The sequence below is a fragment of the Phacochoerus africanus genome, chromosome 2, assembly GCF_016906955.1.
Source record: "Phacochoerus africanus isolate WHEZ1 chromosome 2, ROS_Pafr_v1, whole genome shotgun sequence".
NCBI lineage: Eukaryota > Metazoa > Chordata > Mammalia > Artiodactyla > Suidae > Phacochoerus > Phacochoerus africanus.
Genome location: NC_062545.1, coordinates 21,868,132 through 21,891,812, shown reverse-complemented (window position 1 = coordinate 21,891,812; position 23,681 = coordinate 21,868,132). Strand labels below are relative to the sequence as shown.

Genomic DNA, 23,681 nt, shown 5'->3' with positions numbered 1-23,681 from the left:
TTGCTGAATCATATGGTAGTTCTGTTTTTAATTTTTTGTGGGATCGTCATACTGTTTTTAGTCATGGCTGCACCAACTCACTTTCCTACCAGTGGTGCACAAGGGCTCCCTTTTCTCCACATCCTCACCAACATTTGTTATTTGTGGTCTTTTTGACCATAGCCATTCTGACAGGTGGGAGGTGATAGCTCATTATGGTTTTGGCTTGCATTTCCCTGATGATTAGTGACACTGAGCATCCTTTCATGTGTCTGTTGGCCACCATTCAAAAAACTATTTTAACTAGGGGCCAGCAAATTATAGACAATAGGCTAAATCCAGCCCATCCACCACCTATTTTTTATTTTTTGTATATTTTATGGCCCACACATTAAGAATGGTTTTTATATTTTTAATGATTGGGAAAAAAATCTAAAGAAGACGAATATTTCATGGCATGTGAAAATTACATGAAACTCAAATTCCAATGTCTATAAATAAAGTTTTATTGGAACATGAACATGCTCACTTATTTATATACAGTCTACAGCTGCCTTTACACTGAAGTGGCAGAGCAGAGGGTTGTGACAGAGACAGTGTGGCCTGCAAAACTAAGAATAGTTACTATCTGGTTCTTTACAGGAAAGGTTTTCTGACAAAGGACCTAAAGATTTAGGGTAGGAGAGTGAGACTTTTTAAATTACTTTTTAAGTCACTGGCAAAGGAGCCCTGTGGAAACTGGGGGAAATGGGGGTAAGAAGAATGTTCCAGACACAGGAACAAATACAGTGCTTCATGTGCTCAAGGAATAGCAAGGAGCCAGTGTAGCCAATGGATCGAGCAAGAGGAGACGAATGGAGCAAAGTCAGTGGAGTCTCAATAAACAGATATTGTTGTTTTTGATGTGCGGGGAGCTGAGAAAATGCAGGGACTCAAAACAAGGACCTTGCCTGATGGCAAAAAAAACCTGAAGGCAGGTTCCTAACCAAGGAAGGGAGCTCACCTGAACGGTACAAGCCGAAGGTGGGCCTCTGGTCAGGATGAAAGCCTGCCTGCAGGGTACAAGCCGAGGGCAGGCCTCAGGTTACACAGCCCTCATTTTGATGCTGATGGGAAAGAACTGGGGCTTTCCTGGGAAAACAATTTCCATGTTTGCGCCGGAGAACATGGATTGTTTCTCCCGTGACCTAGTCTTTCCTGCTGTTTTATTTGTTATTCAGTTTTCCTCAGTCTTTCCTGATTATTTACGTATTAGTCTTATTTTCCATTCTTAATTTTCCTGTGGTGATTTGTGATTTAACAAAGTTACAACAATAATATAATAAGAATTTCATCCTGAAGGAGTTTCCCCTATTTAAATCCAACTTAGTTAAAACATAGTGTTTATCTATTAACTAGTTATATAGTAAACTTTAGAGTTAGGATTTTAATGAGGTTCATAAAAGTTAGACATATATTATCCAAAAAACTTAGCTGTGAGTTTTGTCTTTGATTTTAAAAGCTTTTAAGTGATAGCTAGTTTAGTTAAGTTGGTTTATATTTACTTACACTACCTCCCTGCCATAACGCTTTGAAGATAAGCACCAGTCTACAAGCAAGGTTTGTAAATGCCAAATTCTTGTGTCTATGGCCTCTTCAAAGTACTCACTAAGTTTAGTTAAGATAGAGGTCTTAAAACAGGATGCATAGCTGCTATACCATGTAATAGTTAACCAATGTACTTTTAACACTGTAATGTAATCTGTAGTGAAAAACTGTCTATATAATCAACCACTGTGGCCAATAAAGTTTGAGCAGTCCAGTGCCCTGAAAGAAGAGACAAAGAGGCTGTCTCCGATGCAAAAGCTGACGTCTGTCCCTCTTCTTCGGGAAAGTGTACACTCCCTGGCCGCAGGAGCTGGCCTCCAGCATTGATGTTCCTTTATTCAATTAGCAATTCAACGAGTGATTTTTGAGTGCATCCTATGTGTCACACATTTACAAGGGACACAGATTCTAGCAATGAACTTAATAGCTAAAAATTCCTGTGCTCACTGGATAGATAATCAACAGACAAGTAAAAATAAATGGCTAGGAGAAAACTAAAGGGAGGGACAGTGGTGAGTTTCGGGGTGGTAATTTTTAGATATAGTAGCTTGAGAAGACTTAAGATGGAAGGTGATATTTGGGTAAAAACTCAAAAGACATAAAGGAGCCCTGTGGAAACTGGGGAAAATGGGGGTAAGAAGAATGTTCCAGACACAGGAACAAATACAGTGCTTCATGTGCTCAAGGAATAGCAAGGAGCCAGTGTGGCCAATGGATCGAGCAAGAGGAGATGAATGGGAACAAAGTCAGAGAAGTGCCCAGCAAGCTTAGGCAGGGTCTTGAAGAACCACCCAGGGACTCTTTCTTTTACTCTGCATGAGACACAAAAGCTACTTGAGCAAAGTAGTGGCAGGCCCTGACTTCAGTCCAGATCAACCTAGATGGTCCATTGAGAAGAGGCTACAGAATAAACTGTAGCAAGGAGGAAAGCAGAGTCAGGAAGCGACTGCACTGGTCCCAGTGAGGGCTGGTGATGACTTGAGTCCAGGCGGTAGTGGTGGCAATGGTGAGAGGTAGATATTTAAGGTATATTTGAAAAATAGAGCCCATGGGACCTAAGGATGGATTGGATATGGGTTTTGGAAAAAAGTCAAATCTGGCCCCACATTTTCTACCTCAAGCTACTACTAGGGTAATGTAGTAGTCATTGATTTGAGAAGCGAAGGCTGTGGGAGACATGTGTTGGCTTTTGGATGATGGAAGGAGGGGACAGATGTACAAGAATGATGAAGACATCATGGAAGTGTTAGCTTAGAGATGCATTCTCCAAGGGGAGATGTACAGTGTGCAATTAGGTATATATAGAACTGTGGAGATCAGGAGACGTCAAGGCTGGATTTATGAATTTAGGAGTCCTCTAGAGATAGAGGGGATGTGGGTATGGCTGTTACAACTATTCAGTAGTATAAGATGATTCCATACAAAGCAAAAGTGCATTACAAATGACATCCGAGGAATAGAGGCCTGATATCAGACATTACCAAAAGCTGCTCAGGAAAGTTTCATTCCAAGTAGAATGCCAGGAACAAGTATAAAAATATAATGAGGCATTCATAATTAGAATTGCTCCTAATTTGCCTCGTTGAGGAAACTGTTTACAGTGAGTGGGATTATAATTTTATACATTGGTTTGCAAAATCAATCACAGCCCTATTACAATTACATTTTGGAGAGAATGTATTATCGCCATAGAAATTAGTAAGTCATTTGATGGGTTCACAACACCTCCTTACACTAAGACAAGATTAGGAAAATAAAACCACCTCTAACATATGGACAAACAAAATATGATGCATCAGAATCCCTGTTGACTCTCACAAATGCTTCATCTTTAAAAAAAACAAAACAAACAAAAAAACAAAAACCTTGACTAGCCTGGCTTCCTCTTTTGGTAAAAATCTTTTAGTTTGGACGGTTATTCAAGCTGAACTGGTTAGGGGCCTCCAAGGCAGGGTTTCTCAATCTTTCTTCCATTATTGACTCCCTCCACCAAGGATGCTTTTTAGGTATTTTTTTCCTCTAATTTCCACCCATGAAATTGTTTCATTGTGGTAAGATATGCACAGCATAACATAATATATATCATTTTAACCATTTGTAAGTGTACAATTCAGTGTCCTTGGCTACATTCATAATGTTATCTAATCATCACCACTATCTATACCCAAAATATTATCATTATCATCACTTAAACTCTATACCCATTACATAATTTCTCTATTCTTCACTCCCCCCAGCCCCTGGCAATCTTTATTATACTTTCTGTCTCTATGAATTTGTTTATACTAATATCTTATATAAGTGGAATTATATAATATTTGTCCTTATGTGTCTGGCTTATTTCACTTAGAAAAATGTTTTTAAGACTCATCCATGTTGTAGCATATACAAAAATTTCATTCCCCTTTATGGCTGAATAATATTCCATTGTATGTGCAGACAACATTTTGTTCATCCATTTATCTGTTGATGGACACTTGAGGTGTTTCCACCTTTCGGTCATTGTGAATAATGCTGTTATGAACATTGGTGTGCAAATACCTGTTTGTGTCTCTACTTTCAGTTCTTTTAGTTATAAACCTAGGAGTGGAATTTCTGGGCCCATGGAACTTTAATATCACAGATAAACTGAATATCTCTTTATGTTTTTTATATATGTGTACATATATTTATACTTTAAACTATATATGTTTACATTTTATATATACTATATGTGTGTATGTGTGTAGTGTGTATGTATACATACTTTATACTCAAAAAGAGTAAGATTTCTTCACCACCCTCCCAGACTCAATTTTTACTTCCTCAAGTGGCAGGGGTCAGGGGGAGTGATATCACCCTCACTGAGCCTAAGGTCAAGGCAGGTTTCTTGCCTTAGATGAAGTTTATATATTGGTAATATAGACACAGATAAACTCCTTAGAGAGGAGTGAAGCCATGGATGATAAGGAAGATGACCCCAAAACACAAAAATGTTTAAAGTCATCTTTATTCCCCATGCAATGAAGTTATTTGTATTTTATTTAGTCTTCAAAGTTGACAACAATGGATAAAGTAATGAGCCCAAGAATGTTTTGGAAAAGAGTTCTCAGCAGTTGTGTCAGGACCAAACCAGTGAAGCAAATAGTCTAGGGGAACTTTTGAAAATGGTAGAGATTAGTGAAGTATTCCCACTGAGCCCAAAATATCTCTACAACACAAATAGAATAATTACAAGCAAGGGTTATGTAAAACATGGCGGGGGAAGATAAAGAAACAAAAAGTGATCCAAAGATCAGGCTGTGGGAAGCCAGGTGTCAGCGAGGTTACTAGATGGTTCTGTCAGCATATGGGATACATATTGGTTCCTAGCTGGAAGGCAGCTTGGCAACAGCCTGGAATATTCTCACCTAGGTTTCATGATAGTGTGGTTGCCTAATGCTGTGTTGTTTCATTACATAAAGAAGGAATTAGAAAGATTGTATAACAGTATTTGGAAAAACAACAGTTTCAAGTACCTGATGAGACCCTTCAGTGACAAGAGAGACAGGAAGAGAATGAGAAACTGCCAGAGTGGAGGAGACTGAAGAGACAGGACTGCTAAATACGATGTGGGATCCTGGACCAGATAAAGGACACCAGTGGGAAAACTGAGAAATTCCAAATAAAGTCTGCAGTTCCATAAGTAGTATTGCCAATGTTAATTGCTCCATTTTAGCACTTGTACCATGGTTAGACAAGATGTTAAGATGCAGAGTAAAGGGCGTACTGGAACTCTTGGTACCATATTTGCAATTCTCCTGAGAGTCTAAAATTGTTTTAGAATAAAAAACAAAAGAAAACAAACAAACAACATCAAAGTTCCTGGTAGCTGCTGAGCGTCAGAAGCAGACTGCGACTGGCATTGCTGAAGAATGTTTGGAGTAAGGGGTCTGTATTTAGTAAGAGCAGCAGCTTTGAAATCTGACATGAGAGTAACTTCTGTCTCTGTCTCCCTTCCAATTCCATTGCAGGGTGTGTTGGGTGCATCATGTAACTGGGATGTGGGTGTACCCTTTCCTGGAACACATTGGCCCAGGAGCCAGAATCCTCTTCTTTGGGTCTACAACCATCCTAATGAACTTTTTGTACCTGCTGGGAGAAGTTCTGAACAGCTATATCTGGGACACACAGAGAAGTAAGTATTGTTTAGGGGAGCATAAAACAAAGGAATTGCTGTCTAAAAGAGTGTGTGCAGAGAAAGAAGGAAAATTCCACTGTAGCACAGGATCTCTTATAAAGTGTCATTTTTATAACTATAATATTAATTTAAGGGCTGCTGGCAGTTACCTGAAAGGTTTATTACTCACTTTGTCATATTAGCTAGTAAAACATGCAAATCTAAGAGAAAAGAAGCATGTCTATAAAATTTTATAGGGAGAAATGTAGTGTTAACCAAAAAAAAAAATTTTTTTAGGATGCTTACTCTAACAAAATATTGCCTTAGGTAAAGGGACCCCTGATTAAATAGATAAATTCTTCAATGTAACCAGTCTCATTAGAAGTCATCCAGACCTTTGTGTGTCATCCTTTGTGTGGGTGCAATAGCTTCTGAGAGGTCCTAGCACCATTCTGCTAGAACTCTAAGTAGCACAGAATGCCTCTCTGGCAACTGTGATTCACCTAGTGGTGGTCACAGTCAAATCTTGAAGGTGGCAAAGAGGTAGGGGCAGTAAAGGGTGATACTTCATTGCTACAAAAACTCTCTTAACCTATGATTCGATTTCTTTTTTGTTTCTATTTATGGCAGAGCCTCCATCTGGGCAAGGCACGTAATCATACCCACGCTGTGCAAAACCTGTCCAAAGTGTATGTAAGATAACATAAAAATGGGAAAGTGGAGAAAGCAACAGCACAGATATGTAGTGATTTGAGCCCTGCATGAAAATACATCCAAAGACAAGATGGTTTGAGGATTTTAGAGAGCTCTGGGCTTCGCCTCCGATACAGTCACCACACTGTAGATGCCACCAGTAAATGGTCTCTGCTCCATAGACATTAAGCGCCCTGTTCTGTGCCAGACACTATGCCAGGAAATTGATCTAATCAGATAAATAAAACACAGTTGTTGCATGTTACTGAATTGGACTTTTTTGTGTGTATATCTTCTAAGGTTGTATATGTCAAGGTGTTAACCAGTGCTAAATAGCCCAGAGAAATTTGAGAGTTTCCTTTCTCAGCAGCTGGCTGGATTTTCAGCAGTGGTCTATTAGAAAAAGTGTCAAATATTTTTATTCAATTCAGGCCACAGCTTGGGGGACTAAAAATTAATCTTTGAATCATTTTCCTCTCTGTTCAATGGGAATCATCGTCTATTAGTTAACTTACAAAAATATTTTGAGAAAAAATATAAACTTTTATCAGCTTCTTGGGAGAAAGACTATATTTAATCAAATGTGTCTAATATACATTATTCAGGAAGTTCTTTTGACACCCTGTTTCCCCCCTGATTAGCTTGATTCAGACCTACATTTGGCCACTGTTCTACATCTACCAAGAGAAGATGACTTAGAAACCAAGAGAGGAGTTCCCTGGTGGCTCAGCAGGTATTGTCACTGCTGTGGCTCTGCTTTTGCTGTGGTGCAGATTCAATCCCTGACCTGGGAATGTTGAATGCCTCAGACAAAGCCAAAAGCAAAAAAACCAAGAGAGAAGAAAGCTAGATTAATAGACTACTACATTTTAGCAACTTTCTTGAGTTCCAAGTTAAAAACTAATAGTGAAGCTAAGGTTTTTGTTTTTTTGGGTTTATTTTTTTGTCTTTTTGCCATTTCTTGGGCTGCTCCCACGGCATATGGAGGTTCCCAGGCTAGGGGTCTAATCGGAGCTGTAGCTGCCAGCCTATGCCAGAGCCACAGCAACACAGGATCCGAGCTGCGTCTGTAACCTACACTACAGCTCACAGCAACACCGGATCCTTAACCCATCTGAGCAAGGGCAGGGATCGAACCCGCAACCTCATGGTTCCTAGTCGGATTCATTAACCACTGCACCACGATGGTAACTCCTGTTTTGTTTTTTTTTTGTTTTTTTTTTTTAATGATCTGTCCAATTTAATTGGTGCCATTCTCTTGAGTAATGTGAGTTAAGGTTAATATTTTGTTAACTCATTTAAGATGTAGATACTAATTTTATTTACACGGAACCGTCTAGTTAATTCCTCAGAGGCAGATGTTTTGTGTAAAGTGGGCATCTTTTTTGTTTATGATAAGGACTGCAAACTCATGGCCTCCTCCAAATTTCACCTGCTAGAAAGTTTTGTTTGACCTATACAGGATTTTTGGTTTTGAACCAATATTTTAAAATTCAGAGATTTCACATAAAGTCCAGATATCTTAGCTAATCAAGTATCTTAAGCTCTGGCAACACCAAGCCCACTGTTATTTTCCGGCAAAAAGGAATTAGAATTGAGCATCAGTTGCCTCCTTTAAATGGCTCTAAAATTTTCCCTAGTTCTCCTCACCTGGCCACTTTGCTCCCTGACAGTAGTTGCCTGGCTCTATAGGTAACTGAGTTTGAAAGTGTTGATTAAAAAGCAGGTGTGTTGTGCGTGTGTGCGTGTGTGTGTGTGTGTGTTAAAAGGAGTTAAATACAATCAAATACAGTATTACAATCTTGAGTACCTTTCCTACACCCCAAACAAAATCCCCCAAAGAGCAGGAATACCACATTTGAGTCCCCTTCCCTAGATCCATCCCTATGGATTTTTAATGGCTCAGGTTCCTCCCCTTGGTTATATTGGCTTCAAATTAAAAAAAAAAAAAACACATTATTATAGAATCTTAGAATTGAAAATTAGATTAGAAATCATCAAAACCAACCTCTTTTTTTTTTTTTCCCCACTGAGAGGCAGCTGAGACCTAGAAATAAGCAACCTGCCAAAATAGGTGGTTGCAGAGCCAACACCTTCTGACTAGTATTCAATCCAGTATTATTTCTGGTGAACCATTGGAACATCACTTCAGAAACCCAGACATACGAGAGCTCAGAAACTTCACTCAGAATCATGGATCTAGATCATTTAAAAAAAAACAGAATAGATCAACCTGGTATGATCTATGAACAAAAAAGCCCCTAAAATAAGCTAAGTTAACAATGAAGCTTTTGCTCCTTTTAAATGAAGTTAACTCAAGGTAGCTTTGTGGCTGTTATGCTGGCTTGCAAGGGCAGCTATAGTAAAGGACTACTAACTAATCAGCTTAAACAACAGAAATCTAATGTCCCACATCCCTGGAGGCCAGAGGGTCTTGGCAGGAATGGTTCCTTCTAAGGACTGTGAGAGAAGGATCTGTTCCGGGATTCTCTCCTTGACTTGCAGATGGCTGTCTTCATGTTCACATGGCATTCTCCCCTGTATGTGAGGCTGTCTCCACATTTCCTCTTTTTATAAAACATTAGCCGTATTTGATTAGAGAAACCCTGATGACTTCATTTTAACTTGGGAAAGACCCCACCCCCAAACACAATCACATTCCGAGGTATGAGTGGTTAGGTTTGGGGAGACCAGTTCAGCTATAATCTACCTTCTGCCCACCCCCTCACAAGTGCATGTCCTTCCATCACACAAAATACATTGCCAACAACCCACAAAGTATTTCCAGCATCAACTCTTAAATCTAAAATCTCATCTTAAATATCATCTACCTCAGGTATGGGTAAGACTTGGATATGATTCATCCTAAACCAAAATTGCTCTCCAGTTGTGAACCTGTGAAGCCAGACAGAAATATATCTACTTCCACAACACAGTGGTGGAACAGGCATAGCATATGCATCCCCTTTCCAAAAAGGGGAATCACAGGGAAGGTGGCAGGGGAGGGGGGCGGGGGTGCAGTCACAGTCATAACCAAGTTTGAAAGCTAGCAGGGCAAATTCCATTCAAGTATAAGACATGAGAATAGTCCTCTTTGGCTGAATGCTATATCCTCAGGCCTCACCAGGAGAGGGGGTATGGCCTGCCATCTCAGCACTGGGCAGCAGCCCTCTGGAGCTAAGGAGGAGCCAGCCCCAGAACCACCTGCAGAGTCATTCTTCCTTCATTTCATCCTGTCCCTTTCAGTCCAGGCTGGCAGTGTTTCTACTGGTACAAAATTTTCCCATGATCCTCAGGTGAGAGGATCCCCGACAGGTCCTTCCTGGCTTCTGCGGAGATGGTTAATTGGATCCATGAGACACATGCCTGATCTCTTTAGCAAATGATTGTCCAGACACACCCTTGGCCTTAGCTCTCACATTCTGAAGTCCTAAGCATTAGGACTTCAACCTCTGAATTTGAGGGGGACATAATTCATCCCCTAACAGCTGAAATAGTCTGTGTTTAAGATAAAAATTTATTCCAACTCCAGTATGCCAAAGTGTTGTAACCAGTCTTACTAAAGTCAAGCTTTATATGACCAGAAATGAAAGTGGCCCAAAGTGAAAGGTTGGGGTAAGAGCAGAGAAAACAAACAAAAGAGGAAAAAGAAGAGGAGGGAGGTCCTGTTGTGGCTCAGCAGGTTAAGAATCTGACTAGTATCCATGAGGATGCAGGTTCAGCCCCTGGGTTAAGGATCTGGTGTTGCCATGGGCTATGGTGTAGGTCACAGACACGGCTCAGATCTGGCATTGCTGTGGCTGGGGTGTAGGAACTTCCATATGCCTCAGGTGCAGCCATTAAAAAAAAGGCAAAAAAAAATTTTTTTTTTTTTTTAAAGAAAGGAGAAGAGATTGGCGCCAGGTCCATGTGACAGAAACTGCCACCTTTCTTCTCCCCCAACTTTCCAACGAACTCACGCACATCAGCCACAGGCCCCCAGGGCCCCAGCGCTGCCCTCTGATTGGGCCCCTCTCCCAGTGGAATCACATGACTGAGTCTCTCAGGGTCAATCAGCTCTTCCTCTACATTCCTGAAAGAACATCCTGCCTTAGCTTTGTGACAGGTTTCTTTCTCCTAGTTGTGTGGAAATTATACCTCTGGTTCTTCCAGATATTATTTACAGCTGTCTAATTTTTTCCCTCCACCTCAAAGCTGCCAAACTAAAGTAGGTGGGGAGCCATTTTCCCTTCTGGGTCGGTGAACACCCCCTGGTCTCCACCCTCACTTTTGAAGATTCCACTCTTACTGCCAGCTCAATTCATCTGCAGGAGAACACTTAGGAAGAAGAGACTTTAAAGAGAAAAGCAAGCAGTTATTAGCTTCTCCACAGGAGAGGGAATATGGGACAGAGCTGGGACCCAAGTCATGTGTGCTATTTGAACAGAATCCGTGTTGTGTTTTTCTGCCTTTGCCTTGGTTACCCAACAACTAAGCCATCTCCTGCCTTCTCCCCCTCAACCCTATTCCTCCTCCCTTCAAACGTCCTTACTCTTTAATTTGAAGTTTTCCCTAATAGGATTTCCGAGAAGTACTTTGGAAAAAGTGTTACAGATCTCTGCCAGTTCTTTAGTCATGAAAACCAAACCTAAAAGACTGTCCAAGGACACCTGTTCTGAGCATGTTACCCGCATTCCACTGCTACCGCCCTGACCACACAAAACCCACATGCTAGGAGCTGGCAAAAGGGGCAGCAAGGTTGTCTCCTATTTTAAGCCATATTGTGATGATCCTCCATGTTTTGTTCTACTGCTTTCCCACTAGTTCAGTCTTCTCTGTGTTCATTGTTTATTCATTTATTCCATACCGACTAATTGAGCTCCTACTATGAGACAGACACTCTGTTAGGTGCTGGGAATATAATCAGGAACAAAATAGTTAAGAGCTCTGTCCTCAGAGAACTTGTAACTTATAAAAGAATACTAACAAAACCTGCCAGGCAGTATTTGGGGTTTTTACAGCAAAAAGGCTCTGAAAATTTGGTTTTAAAACAAAAGTATTTAAGTAGAAGCAAAAAAACAAAACAAAACAAACAAAAAGAAGTGGGGAGCTTTTCCCAGATTTAACTTTAATTTAGGAGAATGACTTAAACATTTTCATCTTCAGGGAAATGAAACATCATTAACTATTCACTACAGACAACAGGCAGCGGTCTTACCAGTCTGGTACATATGAGTCTCTCAGGAAGAAAAACAGTTCTACCGGCTTTGGGTTGAAGAGAGGGAGAACTTGAGTTTAATTACATGTGGGTCTGGAAATAAATAGTTCTTGTGGCTAATAAGCTCTCTATGAGTCTTAAAAAAAAAAAAAAAAACACAAAGATTTGATATTTGAAAACCCAGAGTCCTTGCCTTAGGAAGGGACACAAATCAAATAAAAATAAATAAAGTCCCTTTGAAACTCATCAGCTCCACATCTCCTGTTGATGGATGCTGGTTACAAAGCAGTCTGGTTGGGATTTCTGTGCAAACTCAATGAGTCAAGAACTGACTTGCGTCCTTCACTCCCAGAGGCTGTTAGAGTTGGGTGTGTCTCCGAGATGTTCTGTCCTGATTTGGGGGGAAGGGTGGGGAGAGAGGTCACTGAGGAAGTTTCTGGAGAAAGTTGTAAATGACTTTCCCTCTTAGCTAGGAGAAAAGGGATGGGTGTGGAGGGTGGGTGGGGAGAAGTGTAGAGAGATGAGAGTTCTCTCAAAGCAGCTTTGGCAAACCTGCTCCCAGTTTAATCTGATGTTCAAATGAAGTATTTTGCCTGTATTTCTAGGTATGGAAGAAGAGAAAGAGAAACCTAAATTGGAATGAGATCCAAGTCTAAATGGAAGAGCAGGATGGAGCCGCCATTGAAGACTCTTTACCCCCTGGGCCTTGGTAGTTCAGGAGAGGAAGCTTCAAAGAAAGCAATGGAATCCGCCTCCATCTCCCTGCCCCAGGGGAGGTAGGGGAGGGACACCTTTTATAGAGAAATACGTAAGAGAATAGAATACAGATAGTCCCGAAATAACTTGCCCTCAATTGTGTTCTAAGGAATTCTTTTCAAATTCATTATCGATAATAACATTTTTTTCTTTTTTTCTTTCGGCTTCTTCCAGTTTTCAAAGCAAAAACTGGCCGTTGGATTTTTGCAATTATAATCCTATTTAATCAAAAAAAGCTAAAATCCTGTGGTGTTTCTTGTTGAGAAATACGTGAAAACGAAAGGGACATTTGTGAAGTATGGCATTCGTGTATTTATTTAGTCCTACAAGTGGCCGGATAATGAACCTGGGCCACAGGGTGAGCCTGGAGGGAACAGGATGGATGTCCCCTATTGCAATAATGTCACAGTTGCCTCAAATAGGCAAAATTAGTAATAAGTGTATTGATTTAGTCAAATCCCTGAGTGTATTTGGATCTCATGATTTAATCTTGTGAAAATTCCTAGATGCAAGCAAACTAAATCTAATAAAAGCCAAGCAACCCTTAACCTGATGTCTGCACGGTGTCTCTCAAAACCTAACACTGGTGTTCCTTTCTTTTTTGTTTCTATTACCTGTTGAAAGTGGTCTTATTGAGCCTGGTTCTTGTATTTTTTTTTTTATTTAAAAAGTATGTGTCTTTTTGATAAACCCAAAAAGAATAATTATGTTGGGAAAAAAGCTAGCTTATAAAGTCTTTGACTATAATTATTTTTAAATAATACTAATGCCAAATAGGTAGTAAAAAATACATAAAAATAAATCAGAGAAATGTAAGGAAAGAGTGTTTAAAAATAAAAACAGAAGAGTTCCTGACGTGGCTCAGAGGAAACAAATCTGACTAGCATCCATGAGGATGCAGGTTCTATCCGTGGCCTCACTCAGTGGGTTAAGGATCCGGTGTTGCCGTGAGCTGCGGTGTGGGTCAAAGACTCAGCTCCGATGTGGCATTGCTATGGCTTTGGAGTAGGCCAGCAGCTACAGCTCCAATTAGACCCCTCACCTGGGAACCTCCATATGCCTTGGGTGCAGCCTAAAAAGACCAAAAACAAAACAAAACAAAACAAAACAAAAACCAGAAATTAAAGCAGAAAAAAAAATTGATAAATTAATACAGTGTCTCATCTATACAAATAGCATTGAAATATGCAAACTACTGATATGTTAACTGAAAAGAAACACAAAATACTTAGCACATAAGCACAGATTATTATAAAAATATTTTTATAGTTCCATGGCAACAAATTCTTAGAACTCAATGAAAAGTGCAATTTTCAAGGAAAATGGGTTCAATAAGAATTAGAAAATTGTAATCAACTAATGTTCATAGAAGAGGTTTTTTTACTGTTCAATTAACTATTTCCAAAAATGGAGTTGTGTCCAGGGTATTTTATGAGCAAGTTCTTGAAAACTTTCAAGTACTAATTCTCATGTTTATTAAATTGTTTCAAGATTACAGAATGATGAAACACTTCCCAAATTATTTTTCAAAATTAATAAAACCTTCAAAACAAAGCCAACATAGCAAAAAAAAAAAAAATTTTACTTGCTTTAACGAAAATATCAGCAACATAAACCCAACACTATAGAAATCATTTTTCAAAACTAAATAAGGTTCATTCTAAAAATTCAAAGATGGCTTAATACTATGATTTTTGTTAAAAACATTGTCTCAATAGTACACAAAGGAAAAAAATCATATGATTCTCTCCATAGGTGCTCCAAGGCATTTGAGAAATTTTAACATTTATTCCTGATAATACTATTAGTAATATAGAAATATCTGATAAAAAGAAACAGTCATCTCAGATACCAAAGGCATTCCCTTTCAAGGTCAGAAATCAGATAAGAATGTCTGTGACGGTGGTTACTGTTATTTTTTTGATATGTTTGTGACTGTTACATCTAGCATCAAATAAGTTATGTTTGACCCAAAGTGAAGAAGCTTTATATTTTAAGAAAAGTCTTATGTAACTATAGAATTGATATTATTAATGAAAAAGAAAATTAAATATTTAAAAAAAGAAAAAAAGGGAACAGAGCAAAACCACCATTTAAAAGGAAATTATTTCTGCAGATGACTCTCAGAATGAAGAAACCTCAAAGAATGGAATATTTTTAAGGACTTTCTGGGACAATTCCTTCAGGGCCTTGTGACTACCCCTCTCTCCAGATAACACTTTCCTACTTTTGACACCAAACAGACGCATAAAGAAGTTGACACCTGTGGGGCTTGGCTATAAGCTGATTCAACTTACATTGAAGTGCTTTGGGTTAGTACATCACTGCTAGGGTGGAAATACGATTATGCAATCAGACGTAGGGTTTGGTCTGGTTTTCCCATGGGGGAGGGGGTTATTTTTGCTTTGGGAACCACAGACCCTGAGCTCACTTTGGGCAGGGTGCCTAGGGCTGTCTCTCCAGGGGCAGGAAATGTGCTAAGACACACCCACCCAGCCCAGGTGCTGTCAGTGCATCCCTGGACCCTTCACAGAAACTTGGCTTGCCCTGGAGCAGAATCCATTGTGATGACTCTGCTACTTGCTCTCAATCATCAAGTTGGGAGAAAAAATTACCCACGGTTTCTCCCTTTGGCATGGAACCCCTGGCCTAACCTCACCAGGTCTCAAAGGGTGTCCTTGCTTTCCTCCCTTCCCTGTGTGCCAGTGTATAGACCAATCAATCCACCATCCGCATTCTTGGGGAGGGAGAAGAAGAGGAATGTGCTTCTAGCTCTCCTTTGGAGCACGAAAATTAATAATTAATAGGTAAATGTTTAACAAGAAATTGTACCAAAGATGCAAAACAATGAAAAGCTTCTCAAATTATTTTTCAGACTTAATATACCCCTCAAAATAAAGCCAAGAGAGCACAAAATTTTGCTCATCATGATAAAATACTAGCAACCTAAACCTAACATTATAATAAAAATATGGTATTTTTAATATAATACAGTAAAAGTATTATATCATTTTTCATGACCAAATGATGTGTATTTTTCTCCTGATGCACTTTTTTTTCTTTTTGCTTTTTAGGGTCACACACACAGCATATGGAGGTTCCCAGGCTAGGGGTCCAATCAGAGCTACATCCGCCAGCCACAGCCACAGCCACAGCTACGCAGGATCCGAGCTGTGTCTGCGACCTACACCACAGCTTATGACGCCAAATCCTTAGCCTACTGAGCAAGGCCAAGGATCGAACCTGCAACCTCATGGTTCTTAGCTGGATTTTTTTTTGCTGCTCCAGGATGGGAACTCCTCCTGAGGCACTTTTTAAAAAGACAAATAAAAATGGAAAGATATACTAAATTCTGGAAAAGAAAACTGCATTCTTAAACAGGTCATTTCTTGCTCCAAATAGTTTTTAAGTATTATAGAGCTCCATTCTGAAATTGCCAAATTTGTTTTTTTCATTTAACAGAAGAATAAGAAAGTAAAAACAACTGGAAAATCTTGACAAGGACACCTAAGTAAAGCATACTTTTGTGGTTAAAACATATTATAAAAATGCAATAATTAAAATAGTGTGCCATGGCACAAGGATGGGGAGAAAAATCAAGAAAATAGAAAGCAAGCCTAGAAAGAAGTCCTAATATATGTATACATTTAGGAAATAATAAAGACAGCATTTCAAATCAGCAAGGGCATAATAAATGATTGAATGGTGGTGTAACAAATTAAAAAAAAAAAGAAAGAAAAAGATTCCTCCCTTAATACACACGCACGCATGCGTGCACACATAAAATGTACACACATACAATTTCAGATAGATTAAATAATGAAGTATAAAAAAAAGAAGGTATAAAAAATGTAAAACTGGTTGAAAGAATGAATCATGGAGCCTAAAAGGAACCGAGGAGGGAAGAAAGATAGAAGACAAACACTGGGCCACAGTAAATGGTCCAGAAATTGACAGTCTCAATAAGGCTGGAAGACAGATGTACCAAGGAAATGAAGGTAAGAGACAAATAGGAAGTGATGATCATAAATTAGCTGTTAGAGTTTAACAATTTATATGTGTGAGATGATACTGTTTTTTGCTTTTTTAGTTAATACCATGTGGTAGTAACATCCCCCCAAAATGGCCGTGTCCTCTAAAAATAAAAAATCTGGAAACTGGATTCCAAGATCCACCATGGAGCAAATAAGGGGTTAATGAAGCAGAATAAAGCTGTCTGACCCAAGTGAAATGGATTTATATAGCAGAGTGGAATTCTGTGTACTAATCTTGCTATCCACTGGTCTCCTGGAAGCAGTAGAAATCTTACCTTTCAGAGCAAAAGGAACTTCAACATTCAGTTATGATATGGATTTTGAAATGTAGACGTTACCTGGGATTATCCAGTGTACCCCATGCAATTACAAAAGTTGTTGTGAGAAGGAGGCAGGAGGCTAACAGTGATAGCAAGACATGACCATGGTAACACAAGCTGGAGTGATTCAAGGAAGGGGCCACAAGCTAAAGATTGCAGGTAGCCTCTAGATCCTCGAAAAAGCAGGGAAATAGACTCTCCCCTAGAACTTCTTGGCACCTTGACTTTAGGGTTTCTGACCTTCAGAACTGTTAGTAATAAATTTGAGTTTTAAGCCAGTAAATAGTGGTAATTTTTTTTTACAGCAGCAATAAGAAATGAAAACATGTTATCATTAAGCATTTTTATATACTTATGCCAACTGGTCTCATACTATGCTAATCACACATAAAGAGCCACACAGTAATATCTAAAACTCATATTTGTGGCACTCTAATAATTGAGTGACCAACAGTGTTATCCTTCACTAAGCCAAACCAATTACCCCGTGCTGACAAGCCCATCAAAGTCATTCAGACTCTGATTTATTGAAATGGAAGTGTGGACAGTCATTGAAGAAGTCCCCATGGAAACATTCAAAGACATTTGGATACATTGCCTCCTCATCAACTAAGCAATGAAAATTTTTGAGACACATGACTCTAATTTCAAGTACAATTCAAAAGATTTTGGAGTAATAACAAATGCCTATATTTGCTGCAGGGACATGTGCCAGGAAGGGAGGTAACCATCTATGTCCAAACTTTATTGAAAATATACATTTTTTAAGCCTCAGATAAGTCAGTCCATGCAGTAATATTCTCTCCAGAGAATTTCGCTAGCAAATCAAACAATGTAAAAGCTTTATTAATGTCATCTCTGGTTTTACATACATACACAGGCATATTTATAAGTTTTACAGAATAGTCTCAAGGTAGATGTTCACAAAAATGAAATTCATTCATTTTCAAGCAGCACTAAATGTTCTGGATCCTCTATCTTAACGCCCTACCTGGGCCAGACACCTTACTTCTTTATCCCATACAGGATTAATATTTAATCCTAGGTTTTTTGAAATCCAAACTCTCTCTTCCTTGTAACTGGGAAAGAGGGGAAAGGATTTCTGCTTACAAAGCAAGTGACATCAGAGCTGGCAAGTCCCTTCTCTGCCACTCTGTCCAACACCGAGGGGCAGGAATCAAGTGTTGACTTTGGCTTTTGAGGGGAAATGAAATCGTTAGCTCTTTAGGGATCTCCACAAGGGCCCACCCTCGCACAGTTCCTCTCTTCTAAGCTTCCCTATTTCCAAGGCAATGAGCAATTCACCCAAACGTCTCTGCTTCTGTCCAGTCCCAGCTACCTTCCGTGACAGGCCCTCTTCAATCCTTGTCAAGCCAAGGGTGGGTGAGAACCCAGGCTGACCCAGGGCATGCCCTCTGACACCTCCATCAACAGCAGCACCCAATGCTCCAATCAGCTCTGGGGCTCCACCCTACCCCCAACCCCACAGCTCCTACAGAGGGTGGAGGGAACTGGGGAGACAGAATTTTTTCTTTTTTTTTTTTTGTCTTTTTGCCTTTTCTAGGGCCGCTCCCATGGCATATGGAGGTTCCCAGGCTAGGGGTCTAATCGGAGCTGCAGCCACCGGCCTACGCCACAGCCACACCAGATTCAAGCCACGTCTGTGACCTACACCACAGCTCACAGCAACACCAGATCCTTAACCCACTGAGCAAGGCCAGGGATCAAACCCACCACCCCATGGTCATATTCATATTCATTAACCACTGCGCCAGGATGCGAACTCCTGGTTGACAGAGATTTCTACAGAAGAGGGTGGAACAAATAGAGACCCTGCTGCCTGCTTCTCGGGCTCTCTAGCAAGGGAAGGAAAAGGCATTGTTAATACCTCATGGACCTTGCTTCAGAGACCTAGTACACTTGCCCCTTGGTGTCCTGTCTTCTATAAAGACCAGAGCAGTAGGGTTTTAGAAACTGATTCTGCTGGATGACTTCTGTTAGCAAATCTCACAGTGTGGGACTGGCATCGAGAAGGCAGTTCTCTGAACTTAAATGTGAGACACTTGGCAGTTTCTATCCTGAACCATGGACTCTGGTAGGCAGTTCCAGGGAAGCACAAATGTCCTCCATCACCATTTTACCACTCTATTTACATAGGTAAACTTTGTATTATGGTCATCAGTCATTTTGGAATTTTTATATTACATCATGGTTTTCTAAAGACAGATCCCTCCCAGAAGACAGTTTTCCATTTAAACTGGCTCAAACTAAGACCTTAACCTCGGCACTAGTTATCATTTAGGAGGACCCCATATTGATTTTTTAAGAGTCGAATTTAAAGTCTGGGATAGGAGTTCCCGTCGTGCCGCAGTGGTTAACGAATCCGACTAGGAACCATGAGGTTGCGGGTTTGGTCCCTGCCCTTGCTCAGAGGGTTAACGATCTGGCGTTGCCGTGAGCTGTGGTGTAAGTTGCAGTCGCGGCTCGGATCCTGCGTTGCTGTGGCTCTGGCGTAGGCCGGTGGCTACAGCTCCGATTAGACCCCTAGCCTGGGCACCTCCATATGCCGTGGGAGCGGCCCAAGAAATAGCAAAAAGACAAAAAAAAAATAAAATAAAACAAAATAAAGTCTGGGATAAAGGTTTCTGAGAACCGAGGGTAGTAGGGGTGAGGGGAGGAAGTCTAAAAACAAGTAGAGTTTGCACTTGTGAGAGAGCCCGGTCATCTGCCACACATATCCTATACTCGGAGTAGAGGCAAAGCTGAAAGACAGTGCATTGTGTCTGGACAGTTTCTGCTTCCCACCATGAAGAAGTGATAGGGTCTGGCATTACCTCCCCCACCACCGTAAACTAGAAAAGATTGTTAAAATGTAATAAAAGTACTAATTTTCAGACATTGGTCAATAGTGTGGATGAAGGCTAGGATCCCTAAAGAAAGGGAAATTTACTTTGTATTCCTATGATGTCTTGGCTTCCTGCCTGGAGGCAATTCCCAGATCATAGTCCTGGGAGGGGAGTCTCAAACTCTGGTCAAAGGAGACTAGAGTTCAGGGAGATTGAGGTGGCTAGAATGTGTGGAACAGAGTACTGAAATTGAAGGTGCTCTGAAGAGAAGGGCCTCCAGAAATATGGATAGAATTCCTTCTAGTCTTTGGCCAAATATCAGCCCTCACATGAAGAGGATGAAGCTCTGAAATTTGAGGAAAAGCTCAATTACTGAAGTAATATAAGCTGAATAAATCCAAGAGCTCATGTAAAGCCAGACTAAGAAGGCCTCACCAAACAGAAAGGGCAGGAAGGGCAAGGGATGAGTCACAGTTCTTGAGTAAAGGTTACTCAAGTTCCACTCTTTAAAAGCCTTAAAAGAGGCTTCAAAATTATCAAGCTGATCCTTAGAAATTTAACTGCCTGACAGAATAAAGCACAATACTCTTTAAGGAAGAACAAAACAAAAAATTCAGCACTCAAGACAAAATGTATCATGTTTGGTGTCCGATCAAAATTTCTGGACATGCCAAGATGCAGGAGAACTTGACCCCAAACCAGGGGAAATGTCAGTCAAGGAGAAGGCTCAGAACTGATAAAGAGATGAGATTAACTGACAAAGACATTAAAGCAACTATTATAAATATACACCATATGTCTAGAAGGCAGAGGGTAAGTTAACACGACTGGGAGATGAAGGAAAGACGAAAAAAAGAAATGCAAACAAAACTTTTAGATATGAAAAATACTCTTAGTGGGGTTAACAGAAGATTAGGGAATGTAGGGAGAAAGAATCTATAGATGTGAAGACACTGCAATAGAAATTACCCATCCTGAAGCACAGAGAATAGAGGAGTGGGGGAAAAATGTATGTATGTTATTGGAGTCCTATTTTTCAAGAGGGGGGAAGCAGAAAATAATATTTGAATAAATAATGGCAGAAATTTTTCCCAGATTTGTTAAAAATTTATAAATTCACAAATTTGAACTCAAAAGATCTCACACACAGAAGACAAAGAAAATCATATCAATAAAAATAATAATATTACTGAAAGCAAGTATAAAGAGAACATCTTACAGTGTCCACAGAAAAAAGACGTCACACAGAAAAGAATAAAGATAAGAATCAGACTTCTTCTCAGAAATTATGTAAGCCTAAAGAAATGGCATGACATCTTTAGAGTGCTGATAGAAAATAACCAGAGATTTTCTTTTCCGTGGAAAGGTTCATTTGTGCTATATATTAGATACCAGATATGAGTGACAGCATATGGTATGGAGAATAGACTAGTCGTTGCCCAAGAGTGGGGTGGATTGGGAGCTTGGGGTTAATGGATGCAAACTATTGCTTTTGGAATGGATTAACAATGAGATCCTGCCGTGTAGCTCTGAGAACTATGTCTAGACACTTACAACGGAGCATGATAATGGGAGAAAAAAGTATGTGTACATGTATGTGTAACTGGTTCCCCATGCTGTACTGTGGGGGGAAAAAAAATTGTGTTGGGGAAATAACAAAAATAAATAAATAAATAACAAGAAAAAAAAGAGAAAATAACCAGAGATATATATTTCCAAAATTAGGGCAAAATAAAGATTTATTTTGAGATAAATGAAAGTTGAGAGACTCTGTCATCAGCACTTCCACCTGCCCTGCTAACAGAAGGCAAACCATACAAGATGGGGACTTGGGTATCCACACAGAAGGAAGAACATTAAAAGTTGACAAATTTGTGGGTAAATATGTAAGTCATTTTTCTCATATTACAGTCTCATCAAAAGATAATGAATGTTTAAAGCAAAAATAAACAATAAATACTGGGGTTTAAGACACATATTGGAGGAGAATATATGAAAACTTACAGCACAAAGAATGGAAGGAGGAAACTTTGTATTTTCTTCCATAAATCATAAATTGCTATAATGTTTTCAAAGACAAACTGTCATAATTTAAAGATGCAATTTATAAATCCAAAGGCAACTACTAAAAATGGGAGATATAGCTAATATACCAATGGTGGAGATAAAATGCAATACTGAAAATGCCCAATTATTGACGTGTTCTATACCTTAATTGTAGTGGCAATTCAATATGTGCATACAACTATCAAAACTCATCAAATTTACATTTTAAGAGAACACAGTTTATTGTACATGAATTATTTCTCGATTAAGTTAGTAAAAAAATTATCCAATGAAAAGCAAGAAAAAGGGGGGAAGAACCATAAAACAGATGGGATAAATAGAAAATAAATCATAAGATTTTAGATTTAAACACAAACATTGAATAATTATATGAATCTAAATATTTCATAAGATGTAAGAATCTTCTGATGTAAAAAGGCAGGACCAAACTATATTCTGCCTATATGAAATTTATTTTTAAAATAAACTTACACAAGTTCCCTGATGACTCAGTGGGTTTAGGATCGGGCACTGACACTGCTATGACTCTGGTTACTACTGTGGAGAGGGTTTGACCCCTGGCCTGGCCAATAAAATAAAATAAAATTATAGGTTAAAGATAAAGGGACTAAAATATATATACCATGTACCACTAGTCATAAGAAAACTGGAATAGCTATAGTAATAAGAGACAAAATAAATTTCCTAACAAAGAATATTACCAGGAAGAAAGAAAAACATGTTATAATGATAAAAGGGCAAATTCATCAAAAAGACATAACAATCCTAAATATGCATGCAATTAACAATAGAGTTTCTAAATATATAAGGAAAAAAATTCATAGTTTTGAAAAAAGAAACAGGCAAATCCATAATTATAATTGAATATTTCAACACTTTTAGTAACAAACACAAACAGAACAATTTAACAAGCTATCAGTAATGATATAGAAAAGGTAAATAATACTAACAACCAAACTGGTCTAATTGACATTTAGAAGACCACTCCATATAACTGCAAAATACACATTTTTTTTTGTCTTTTTGCCTTTTCTAGGGCTGCTTCTTGCAGCATTTGGAGGTTCCCAGGCTAGGGGTCCAATTGGAGCTGTAGCCACTGGCCTACACCAGAGCTACAGCAACATCAGATCTAAGCCGCGTCTGCAACCTACACCACAGCTCATGGCAACGCCAAATCCTTAACCCACTGAGCAAGGCCAGGGATCAAACCCGCAACCTCATGGTTCCTAGTCAGATTCGTTAACCACTGAGCCAAGACTCCAGTCTTTCTCTTTCTGACTTACTTCACTTAATATGAAAATCCTAGTTCCATCCATGCTGCAAATAGCATTATTTTGTTCTTTTTTTATGGCTGATATCACTTATATCTGGAATCTAATATACAGCACAAATGAACCTTTCCACAGAGAAGAAACTCATGGATTTGCAGAAGAGACTTGTGATTCCCAAGGGGGGAGGGAGAGGGAGTGAGATGGACTGGGAGTCTGGAGTTAATAGATGCAAACTATTGCATGTGGAGTGGATAAGCAATGAGATCCTTCTGTACAGCACAGGGAACTATTTCTAGTCACTTATGATGGAACACGATGGAAGATAATGTGAGAAAAAGTCTTTTTCTCACATTATCTTCCATCGTGTTCCATTATATATATATATATATGTATATCTGACTGGGTCACTTTGCTGTATAGTAGAAATTGGCAGAACAGTGTAAACCATAATGGAAAAAATAAAAATCATTTAAAAAATAAAATAACAGTAACAAAACAAAAAATACACATTCTTTGCAAGTTCACATAGGACATCAAGTCAGACCATATACTGAGCAATACAATGACTCAAATATTTAAAAGGACTGAAATCATTTTAAATTTGTTATTCAGCTATAATGAGATTAAGATGAACTAAGTGAAATTGAAAATTCAGTATATAAAAATTTGTGTGCTACAACTAAAACAATGATTAGAGGAAAATTTATAGCTATAAACACTTATTTTAGAAAAAAAGGATCTAAAGTCAATGTTCTAATATTCTACCTTAGGAGGTAGAAGAAGAAATCAAAAC

General features: G+C 39.1%; 1 protein-coding gene across 3 annotated transcripts in view; it reads left to right on the top strand.

Moving 5' to 3' along the window:
* Positions 1 to 12,898, top strand: part of AIG1 (androgen induced 1) — a 246,779-nt gene extending 233,881 nt beyond the window's left edge. Inside the window, exons 5-7 of one of the 3 annotated variants that reach the window (XM_047770057.1) lie at positions 5,559 to 5,722; positions 6,335 to 6,393; positions 12,200 to 12,898. In XM_047770057.1, coding sequence (XP_047626013.1) covers positions 5,559 to 5,722; positions 6,335 to 6,360 — 190 coding nt within the window. In that variant the 3' untranslated portion in view covers positions 6,361 to 6,393; positions 12,200 to 12,898. Of the gene's footprint in view, positions 1 to 5,558; positions 5,723 to 6,334; positions 6,663 to 12,199 lie in introns of those variants that run through there. The other 2 variants (XM_047770055.1, XM_047770056.1) reach the window with 2 other exon arrangements.
* Positions 12,899 to 23,681: the final 10,783 nt, after the last annotated feature.